The sequence below is a fragment of the Sphaeramia orbicularis genome, chromosome 13, assembly GCF_902148855.1.
Source record: "Sphaeramia orbicularis chromosome 13, fSphaOr1.1, whole genome shotgun sequence".
Taxonomy (NCBI): Eukaryota; Metazoa; Chordata; class Actinopteri; order Kurtiformes; family Apogonidae; genus Sphaeramia; species Sphaeramia orbicularis.
The window spans coordinates 32,819,337-32,830,714 of record NC_043969.1 but is presented as its reverse complement, the minus strand read 5'-3'; the positions used below and the strand labels follow the sequence as shown (position 1 = coordinate 32,830,714).

General features: G+C 36.6%; 3 protein-coding genes across 3 annotated transcripts in view; all 3 read left to right on the top strand.

Annotated features, from left to right (window-relative positions):
- Positions 1-5,102: 5,102 nt before the first annotated feature.
- The window catches only part of LOC115431993 (dehydrogenase/reductase SDR family member 11-like), a 13,118-nt gene continuing 6,842 nt past the window's right edge, over positions 5,103-11,378 (top strand). Inside the window, exon 1 of the mRNA XM_030152752.1 lies at positions 5,103-5,178. The gene's annotated coding sequence lies outside the window, so the exon portion shown is untranslated. The remainder of the gene's footprint in view (positions 5,179-11,378) is intronic.
- Positions 5,174-8,868, top strand: LOC115431994 (dehydrogenase/reductase SDR family member 11-like). Its single transcript, XM_030152754.1, has 7 exons — positions 5,174-5,338; positions 6,444-6,653; positions 7,138-7,232; positions 7,739-7,868; positions 7,985-8,077; positions 8,173-8,238; positions 8,357-8,868. Exons 1-7 carry the CDS (start codon positions 5,207-5,209, stop codon positions 8,396-8,398), a joined length of 768 nt encoding a protein of 255 aa, XP_030008614.1. The 5' UTR covers positions 5,174-5,206; the 3' UTR covers positions 8,399-8,868.
- Positions 9,360-11,378, top strand: part of LOC115431986 (dehydrogenase/reductase SDR family member 11-like) — a 2,991-nt gene continuing 972 nt past the window's right edge. Inside the window, exons 1-3 of the mRNA XM_030152741.1 lie at positions 9,360-9,649; positions 10,621-10,830; positions 11,276-11,370. Coding sequence (XP_030008601.1) covers positions 9,518-9,649; positions 10,621-10,830; positions 11,276-11,370 — 437 coding nt within the window. The 5' untranslated portion in view covers positions 9,360-9,517. The remainder of the gene's footprint in view (positions 9,650-10,620; positions 10,831-11,275; positions 11,371-11,378) is intronic.

Here is an 11,378-nt window from a genome sequence, read left to right as displayed (position 1 = left end):
AGTGTTAATGAAAAAAAAAGTCAGTACTGATAGTCGCTGTACAGTAAGACTGATGTTCAACTACAGCTGTATTGACTGATTATGCTGAGTTTGGTGTTCACTAAGTTCAATTTTAGATGTTCAATTATTTTAATTATGTTTATTTACATGTTCTGTTGAACTTCAAACATGTACAATGTTAAAAATGCACATCCATGCCAAACTTTACTGAGGAGGAATAAGGGTCATATTGGCTGATTACGTGGCTGTTTCCTTCTCTAAATGATAATTATCATATTATGCTTAAAGATTCAGTATCAGACGACCTTTAACAGTAACTAGAATCCTAATTATTTTGTTGTTTTGGTTTATTTTATAGTGATTAACAGACTATATAAATTATTATTAATATTACTATGACCTACTGTAGTTATTGTGTAGTTTAAAACATTTTCTCACGCTAGACTGATAAGTCTACTGATAAACACAATCCGCTTCGACATCATTAGTATATGAACATGAATGCTTCAGATGTATAAGACTTACACATACATGATACTATTGTCAACTTAACAGAAAGTGTGAGAGCAGGCAACTGAAAAAAACAATCATAACATCATGTTCAGTGATTGTTTTAATAAAAGGATCCACAGCAGCACCCAACATTTAACAGTTCATTTTAAGACCAACTGGAAGTTTATGCTGTATGTTTTCTTTGCACAGCAATCCAGGTTGCACCTCTCCTAAATATGCTCCTGAATGCATCCTGATGGCGTCTTACCAAGGATTTTCTGACTAACGACGCAAGATTTCATGTTGCAACCTTGGGGTCTGTGATTGGAGAGCAGAGGCTCATCTGTTTGAATGGAGTCCTATGAGAGAAAGTTCTCAGTTCGCTGAACTGAACTGTTTGCTGAACTTTGAAAAACATCTCAAAGGTCGTATGATTGTTATCAAAGCAACAGTTTTCATAAAAGTCTTGCAAATAAACTAGCAAATTACGAGGTCACATAATGAATATAACACTGACGAAAATATAATTTTATGAGACAAGTGACAGTTTGATATGTTGCGACAAGTCATGCCCAAGTCAGCTCGTAGTCTATCACGTTGCCGAACCGTTAACTAGACACACGCATAGTTTAAAACTCTATGATATTTTTGTAGTCAATAACAAGGTTGAAAAAAAAAACAAAAACCTCACATAATGTGTCGCTAATAATTACGTTACAGCTTACAAATTCACTCTACTGTAAAACAAGACTAAATGTCGTAAACATTTGGAGAGCGGTTATCAGTGCCAGGGAACTAATACGATTGGCTCACAGTGATACACGTGATCCAGGCGCGCGCTAATGTGCCGCAGGTTTACCGTTACGTTTTCATCAACGGTGAATTCAGCCGTCAGTAATCTTTCGTCTTCAGTCTAAATATCTTTGGTAATACACACGGAAAAGACTTCGTGCTGCATTCGCAGTCAATAAGATCTACTGTATGATCCGGTGTCACACACACACACACACACACACACACACACACACACACACACACACACACACACACACACACACACATCTCACTGTTGTCACCGATCCGAGCCGCTATTAAGGGCTGATTCGGTGCAGAATGGAGGTGGTGGCTTGGCTGGGGACGTGGATGAAATACAGGCTTGGTTTGAGAAAATGTTGCTCTTCATGTAACCTACAAGTAACTGTTCGGTAGAGTTGAATTAGTTGTTTGAGAGATGTGAGCTTTAACCATTCATCCAGTTGAAATGTTTAGGTCATAGTAGGTCATAGGTCAGTGCACTCTATCCTTTTTGTTCCTGAAGGATGGCAGATGGATATTTCACCCAAACTATCTCCTAATAACTTCTCTGGCCATGTGCATACATGTGTCTTGTTAACATAATTTCTGTAGAACTGACTGTTGGTATTTTTACAGTATTTGACACAACACCTGCTTACAGAACATCATAAAAGTCCATGCATTTTTATTTTAAATGCAATAACACATTTATCTTTGAGCACAAAGAGCAGCAGATGTCACAGATGTAATCGGTGTGACTATTGTTTTGGACAAACTAAATTGGTCAATGAGATGCACATGAATTCAAAGAAAGTGCATCAGTGTCATCATTCTTGAAGACATGATTCACAATTCACATGTTTGTTTCTGAAGCTGATCTTGTTATATAGGCCTTCCTTCGACTTACAGAGCTGAAAAAAGGAAGAAAAAAAAATTGTGGCAGTTTCTCGTAATTTGAAAAGTGAGATGAAACAGTGAACAGAAAAATACACAAGGTCTTAGCTCAATGCCTGTGACACACCAAGGGCAGCCTCCATGTCCCCATATGCCATGAATTTTAATCACTAAATTGATATTTGTCTCCATTTTATTGATGACACGTCACAAGAGGAAGCAATTAGATATCAGTAATTCATCCCAACCCTGATTAAAACAGTGATTAATCACACTATATAGACAGGTTTGATATAGTTATTGGTGATTAAGGCCTATCTCCTGTAGATAAGTTTCTGACACTCATTTGCCAACAATCCGACACGTAAACCAGTTTTGTAAGGTAGTGGCTTTTATAGTATGGTTAATTATTGTTATAGAAGAAAAGCCTCATAAAGTGGTGGTGTAATTCATCAGTTGAATGTGACCTCTAGAAATGTCTATCTGCTATCTGCAGAGACGCTGTTGGGCTAGTATTTAAAAAAAAAAAAAAAATAGAGAATGTAATTTGACAATACTATATCCATATTTGATAGGCTCTGAGATTGGAGCATCACTTTGTGTCAGGAAGTGGTGGGGACAAGAATATGTTCTGGTGGTCGGTGTGGTTTTCAACCCAATATGTAAACATTAACACAGTTTCAGTCCTTCAAATATTAGTCTAAAACTCTTCCCTCTCCACCTGGTGACAGCTGTTTACTTACTAAAACTATCAACAACCAGTCTTATTTGTGACATAAATAATACTGTATTACATTTCAAGTAAGGTGATGTTGAATCATACCGTGGTAATTTTTTCTTGTTTTCATGAATGCCTCATGATGACGTAATAGTACAGGCATAAATGTTTAATGTTTCCCACCGTGATGCGTTCACGACCTTTAGGATACTAACCACACCTGCCTCACGTGTTTTACCTGAGACTGATCCTAACCAGAGAGTTTGCGTTCCGGCTTCACAACCTGAATCCTGCAAAAGGTACAGACACACAAATAAAGGTAAAGGTAACATTTTCTTTTCTGAACAACATCTATGGAATTACTAAAATTTCTTTCTGCAAAGTTTTACATGGAATTAGTTCACTTCTTTGACAGTGTTTGGAAGCCACAGACACTGTGAATGCTGTGATATATGCCCTAAATGCCCCTCCCCATGCCCAGGTAGGGTACACAAATCCATATTCCTGTACATATTATTTACATATTCAAGTGTATTCCATGTTTCTAATCTTTGCTCCTTCACTCACTTGTAAATCTAATAAAAACCACCATATGTGTTCTCTTTTAGATTGGGGACATCCAGATGTGACCTGTGGACCTGTGGATTTATTAGACCCACACTAAATAACATTAACACTGAGCTTCTAATACTTTCCTTATCTGATTGGTTTACTGTCAAACTCAGATGCTTAACCAAAGTACAATCTTTGTAGTCACATTTACCTTGTGTTTTATACGCTTACAGAATAGACGCTTTTTGCAGTTGGCATTTACTGTGTATCAACTTTATTACTGAAGGACAGTTTGATTTGCAGAGAAATGATCAAATGTTAAACATGCATGAAATGCCCACTAGATGGCACAGTGCAAAGGCCTGGTACAAGTAACTATTTAAAGGAGGATACTGAGGCAATGATAGATTCCACTCAGGTAAACTGTGCACAGTGTGCCTGGTTTAGATTACCATATACAAAAATGGCATATTGGCATTATTTGTGTAAGAGACCATTAGTCAACAAATAACTACAGGGAGACCTGAAAATACTTTTCAATGTAGAACTAAGAACATTATAAAACTAAGGAAAACAGGGCCAAGTGTGAGTTTCATATAAGTAAGAAATTTGATGTTGGTAACTTAAAGCTACGAATTTAAATAATAATTTTCCTTTTATTAGGATGATTTAGGCACTATCAACTGCAGGATTCATATCCATACAAAACTATCTCAAATCTTTTTAAGAATAACAAAAACAGTAAGGTGTGTCTGAATGTCTTCTGTAGTGTTGATTCATTAAATCAAACTAAAATTAGATTTAGACTGTTGATTGTGTCACAGATGATAAGTGCAAAGACAATTTTACATTTCCTTTACTTAAATACACTCTATGACATCATATGTATAGTATGTAAATAAATAATATTATAAATACTGAACCAGTGTCATGGCCATAGGCTGTCCAGGGCGCCACCTTCTGGGGGGGCCCACACTAGTGTCACACTCAAACAAAAAGCCAGTGTGCGCCCCTATGCAATTGGTTTCAACTCGAAACTATTTCAGTGTAACACAAAATAATGGATTGGCAAAGGCTACATTCACATCAAATCAAGTTATGGTCGGAAAACAGCAAAGATAAGACAAAATTCATAACCGTCACTTCATAATGCAACTTTTATTTTTGCACTTCTTTGACTTTCAGTGAATTTTACCGGTAGAGAGCAAATACTTGTACTGTTGAATCTGCTTAGTACTAGCTTAGCGGTGCAAAGTTTGTCACATTGGTCTTTTCTATTATAAAATTATTCACAACATATACTGCTCTCAGATTGTTAGCTTGTTTTAGATATTTGCTCATTAAAGTTCTTGTTTGGACTGTATTGTATTGTGTTTTACGAAAATGTATTTTATTGACCTATTAGCTGATGTGCGTAGAAAAAAAGGGGGCTGTTAAAAAAAAAACCAGCAGAATAAGTGTCTACCAGTGACAAGAATTTCTTATTTCTTACTCAAATAACATTTCAGTACCGTTGGGACGAGGCTGGTCCAGGGCGTGTGTATTTTTCCTTTGGTTCATGAATGCCTCGTGATGACGTAATACGCACAGTCTGAAATAAACGTCTTCACGCGTGATGCGTTCATGAACTCTACCCGGAGGATACTAACTTGATCTGTCTGTGTCATCTGAGACAGATCTGCTCTGCTGTTGCTAGTGTTGTGTGTTTAGGTTCGGCTGTCGTGTGTGTGTAGTTGTGTGTGTGTCCGGGCTGTGATGGACCGCTGGAAGGGCAGGGTGGCTCTGGTCACCGGGGCTTCGGTCGGGATTGGAGCCGCTATTGTGAAAGAGTTGGTTCGGCACGGAATGAAAGTGGTGGGCTGCGCCAGGGACGTGGACAAAATACAGGCATGGTTTGAACATAAGATATTCTATCTGCACTGATGAAAACGAAAGTAGACTTATTCTGTGTTAAACTGTTCCAGACCAGACCAGCAGGTTGAATAGATAGGTATTCCACCATGATCACGGGTTTATAATATATTTTTGCTGTACTTTATACATATATATATATATATATATATATATATATATATATATATATATATATATATATAAGTTTTTAAGTGTGCAGAGCCCTATTAGATATATTGTTTTTGCAGTTGTTTACATAATTAGAAATAGCTCATAATAATATACAAAGTACTGAACATTCGTGTAGAAGTAAAAGAGAGACGACACCATTATGACCTTTGACCTTTTATTTGACTGGATTATTTGCTGCGTATCCAACAGAGCATTACACTCATGTTCACAGTGCAATGAAATTATATTCTCCCAATCAACTTCCTGAATTTCCAAGTCCAACTTTTCCTTTTCCCCCTTCAGTTTCTTTTACTTGGCTTGAGTTTATGGCATATTCATGTACAGAACTTAAAATGTAGAGAATCACTAATGGATGGCTGCTGTTTCTAGGTTAAACATGTTCAGATTTATGTAACATAGAGAAGCAACAGCAGTTGAAATGGATTTTTCTGTTTTGTTTATTGTAATTAAAGTTGAATCACAAGAAACAAGGAGCCTGCAACTGATGTGAACATTCATCATTTCTCCATGTAATGTTGACAGAATAATAATTTTTTAATTCAAGATCTTTGTACAGAATGGAGCCCACGGTAGTTTTTAGTGGAGACAAGCCAGTTCCACTAACATAATCAAAGTCCGTGCGGGTTAATGAAATTTAACATTAACCTGGAAGAGGACAGAGGAGAAAGTGTCATATGAAATTAGTGTGGCCTTTCTTTAGGACCCCTATAAACTAAATGTGTAAGATGAAATTCATCAAAATCTGTTGTGTATCACCTTTAGTTTCTCTCATGAAGACAGTAAAAATAATATGACAGTGATTGGAAGGTGATAATGTCTGATAAGGTCTTTTTTGTTACCAATCTGGTGATTCAATTCATAAAGTTTTTTTCTGAAGTTGATCAGATGGTTTCTTTCTCTGTTTCAGAAACTGGCAGCTGAGTGTCAAAGTGCAGGCTACAGCGGTGTTTTAGTGCCTTTCAAGTGTGACCTGCACAACGAGGAGGAGATTCTGTCAATGTTCTCTGCCATTAAATCCCAGCACCAGGGTGTGGATGTGTGCATCAACAACGCTGGCTTGGCTTATCCAGAGCCACTGTTAAATGGGAAAACCAGCGCCTGGAAAAGTATGCTGGATGTAAGAGCTTTGGTTAAATTATTGGACTTACTATTTAACATTATATGCTTTTAATGAATTGATTCTATTAAAATCCAATACAAATTGTAAAACATACAAGAAGGGAAATTTTTTTTCTAAGCATTTAGTTATCAGTAGAGTCAACTGTTAATGAAATTAGAACTGGAAAACACAATGTGGGAAAACGAAAAGCTTCTGGTCAATAAAATCCAAAGGTTACACATAGTCCAGTATAATTTAGGCAAATGTAACATTAACCTTTAGACTGACTTGGATACAGTTTTTACTGAAATGGACTATTTCTTTTTCTAGCACGATAAAAAAAAAAATTAAATTAGAGATTATGATTTAGTAGAATATTAGTAGAATTTGATTTTCCTGTGTCGCAAGTTTCTTTTCCTTTATAACGATGTCCCTTTGTCCAAACTCACCTAACTGCCTGTCTCAGCATATTTTCTTGACTTTTCTGTTTGTCCTCTTGCAGGTTAATGTCCTTGCATTGTCCATATGCACTCGTGAAGCCTATCAGTCAATGAAAGAGAGAAATGTTGATGATGGACACATCATAAACATAAACAGGTAAAGTTTGTAACTGTACTTTTTGTTTTTCATTTTCATTAAAAAAAATATAGATTTTGATTCCTGTAACACACAAAAATGTTAAATAAATGTTCAAAGAAAATATCACAGGAATTAGGTTTTATTGGATTTTAGAAAATGGCCAGTTTTGTTTCTATAAATGAAGTTTGCACAAATATTTTCATTTCTATCACAAATGAGTCTTTTTGTTTTTTTGTTTTTTCTTTTTTGATGATTGTCAGCTTCAGGTCTCCATATCTAAATGTCCCTCAGCTACATAATTCCCTATACTATACAGTACACTATTAATAATGTAGTCATATTCTCCATTTTTGCAGTAAGATAAACAAATATTACATACTGAACGTTGAACAGAACAACTGAAAGTATCACAGTTTCTGTTTTAGCAGTTGTGTATCTCTGGATGGATGTAATATGTACAATACAGTAAAATACTATTGACTTCCTCCACCTTTCCTGCTGCTCATCATCTGTTTTGGTTACAGTATGGGTGGACATCGTGTAGTTCCCCATGCTGATGTCCATTTTTACTTCGCCACAAAGTTTGCTGTGACGGCTCTGACGGAGGGTCTGAGACAGGAACTGCGTGAAGCCAAGACCCACATAAGAGCCACCGTAAGAAGGGGAAGAAAGATTTTCACCCAAAATAAACCTCCTCTTTAGCTCAACTCAGTTCACTCTTTATTGTACATTAAAGGCATTTCATGCTTTGATTTCTAATTCTTTCATAGTGCATCTCTCCTGGTCTTGTGGAAACTGAGTTTGCATTCCGGCTCTATAGCCAGAATCCTGAAAAAGCTGCTGCTGCATATGCACAAATAAAGGTAAACGCAACCTTTTCCCTTTCTAACATTTATATGACTACTAATATTTATTCATCCAAAGTTTTACACTTGTAAATATTTCACTTCTTTGACAGTGTTTGGAAGTCACAGACATTGCGAATGCTGTGATATATGCCCTAAGTGCCCCTCCCCATGTCCAGGTAGTGTATACAAATCCATATTCCTGTTCATATTTGAATGATTCTCTGTGGTAACTCACTGAATTTAATGTTTCCAACCTTTGGTAATGAGACCATCTCCATATGTGTTGTGTTTTAGATTGGGGATATCCAGATGCGACCTGTGGAGCAGATTTCTTAGATCTACACAAAATAACATGAACAACGAGCCTCTGAAACTTTCTTGATCTGATTGGATTACTGTCAAACTCAAACACTAACCAAAATATAACCTTTGTAGTCACGTTTACCTTGTGTTTAAGACTCTTACGGAATAAAGCCCCTTTGTACAGCAGTTATTTACTGTGTGTCAACTTTATTACAGAAATAAAATTTGTTGTGCATGACATGATCAAATGTTAAACATGTATGAAATGTCCACTAGACGGTACAGTGCAAAGGCCTGGCACTGGTGAAAGAAGGGCAGAGGCAATGATAGATTTCGATCACGTGACCTGTGCATAGTGTGCCTGGTTTAGATTAACGTTTACAATAGCCATAGATTTACATTATTTATGTACAAGACCCTTTGTCCACAAATAACCACATGGAGACCTCAAATTACTTTGTAAGTTTTTTTTTGTTTTTTCAAGAAGATAGTAGGATTAATAATATTATAAAACTAAAGAAAACATTGCCAGGTGTGCAGTTTCACAAAAGTAAGAAGTTATAAGTTGAAAACTTAAAGCCACTAATTATATTAATCATTTTCCTTTTCATATTAGAATTAAGGCACTGTGAACTACAGGATTCATGTCCATTTATTTTAACCATTTATTTTATGAAATTATTCGTAGAGACATATACTCATCTCAGACCTGTTAGCTTGTTTTAGGTATTTACTCATTTAAGTTGTCGTTTGGTTTGTATTGTGTTTCCCAAAAATATTGATTTATTTATTATTTACGTTTCTCTGAATGCGTTGCTATAGGTGTTGCTTAAGAAAAACGATAGTAAATAAAAGGCAGAGTTACCATCTACCATTGACAGCTACTTCTTAGGTGTTGCATAAATAATATTACATTACAGGTAAGACCAGGTTTGATCAGGGTGTAGGCATCTTTCCTTTTGTCACGATTGCGTCATGATGACGTACACACAGGTAAACCACCTCGATCTTCTACCTGTATCTTCAGGGAGGGTACTAACTCATTACATCTGTCTTCATTATCTGAGACAGAGCTCTCTTGCCGTTGCTGGTGTTGTGTGTTTAGGTTTGGCTGTCGTGTGTGTGCAGTTGTGTGTGTGTGTCCCGGCTGTGATGGACCTGTGGAAGGGCAGGGTGGCTCTGGTCACCGGGGCTTCGGTTGGGATTGGAGCTGCTATTGCAAAAGAACTGGTTCGGCACGGAATGAAAGTGGTGGGCTGTGCCAGGGACGTGGAAAAAATACAGGTATGGTTTGACTACAAAATGTTTTATATGCAATGATTAAAACGAAGACAGACTTATTGTGATTTTTACCTGTTACAGACCAGACTAACCAGTTGAACTTGAAGCTACTCCACCCTGTTCCCTGGTTTACACTTTGTTTTGAAGTGTTAATAGTTTGTTGAGGCCTCATGTAGAAGTAAAGACGGAGGACACCATAATGCTATTTAAACCTTTTATTTCACTGGGATCACTTTTTTTTCTGTGAATGTCACAGTGTATTACACTCAAGTTCACAGTGCAATGAAATTATTACCTTTCAATCAACTTCATGCATTTCCAAGTCCAACCCCCCCCCCCCACACACACACACACACACACATTCTATTTCACTTGAGTTTATGGCATATTCATGCACAGAACTCAAAATGTAGCAAACCACTGACGACTGGCTGGTTTTTCTAGGTAAAACATTATCATATTTATCTAAGATAGAGAAGTGACGACAACTGACATTGATTTGTTCTTTTATTTATCATGGTTCAAGTTGAATCACAGGGAACAAGGAGTTCACAACTGATGTGAACCTTCATAATTTCTGTATGTAATGCTGGCAGAATAATTGTTTTGTCAGTCACTGTGTTTGTAATGATCCCACAGTAGTTTTTAGTGGAGACTAGCCAGTTCCACAAATGTAAACCGTTATGCAGTTTTATGAAATGTAACATTAACTTTAAAGTGGACAAAGCAGAAAGTGTCATATGAAATCAGTGTGGCCTTTCTTTGGGACCCTACAAACTAAATAGTTAAGATGAAATTCTTTAAAATCTGTTGTGTATCACCTTTAGTTTCTCTCATGAAGACAGTGAGAATAGGACAGTGATGGGAAGGTGATAATGTCTGATCAGGTCACTTTTGTTACCAATCTGGTGATTTTATTCATAAAGTTTTTTTATGAAGTTGATCAGGTGCTGTTTTTTTTCTGTCTGTTCCAGAAACTGGCAGCTGAGTGTCAAACATCAGGCTACAGCGGTGTTTTAGTGCCTTTCAAGTGCGACTTGAACAACGAGGAGGAGATTCTGTCAATGTTCTCTGTCATTAAATCCCAGCACCAGGGTGTAGATGTGTGCATCAACAACGCTGGCTTGGCTCATCCAGAGCCACTGTTAAATGGGAAAACCAGTGCCTGGAAAAACATGCTGGATGTAAGAGCTTTGGTCCAATTACTGACTATTTTTGATTGATTAGTTTGTAGAAATGTATTTTCACTATGACATCAAAGAGTTTTTCCCTGTAAATTCTTGCCAAAAAAGCCACATTATATTTACCATGATTCCATTTATAAAACTAATAAAAGGAGAAAATATCCGAGGAAGGGAACTGTTTTTACAAGCACTTATCAGCAGGATTAACTGTTAAACTAGAATTAGTAAACATAATGTGGGAAAACTAAAAGCTTCTGATCAATAAAACTGAAAGGTCACATATAGTCAAGTATGAATAGGTAAATTTAACATTAACCTTTTCCCAAAGTTTTCCGCCATGATAAAGATGGAAATTAAGTTACATGTATAATATTATTCCCTTATGTTACATGTTTCCTTTTCTTTCCAGCCAAGTCCTTTTGGTAACCCTTTTGTCCTCATGCAGGTTAATGTCCTTGCATTGTCCATATGCACTCGTGAAGCCTATCAGTCAATGAAAGAGAGAAATGTTGATGATGGACACATCATAAACATAAACAGGTAAAGTT

What these genes read in the sequence shown, in the direction of transcription:
- LOC115431994 (XM_030152754.1), top strand. Translation starts at nt 5,207, where the DNA reads ATGGACCGCTGGAAGGGCAGGGTGGCTCTGGTCACCGGGGCTTCGGTC. An exon ending in GGGACGTGGACAAAATACAG is followed by an intron (nt 5,339 to 6,443) that starts GCATGGTTTGAA and finishes TCTCTGTTTCAG; the next exon opens with AAACTGGCAGCTGAGTGTCA. An exon ending in GTGCCCCTCCCCATGTCCAG is followed by an intron (nt 8,239 to 8,356) that starts GTAGTGTATACA and finishes GTTGTGTTTTAG; the next exon opens with ATTGGGGATATCCAGATGCG.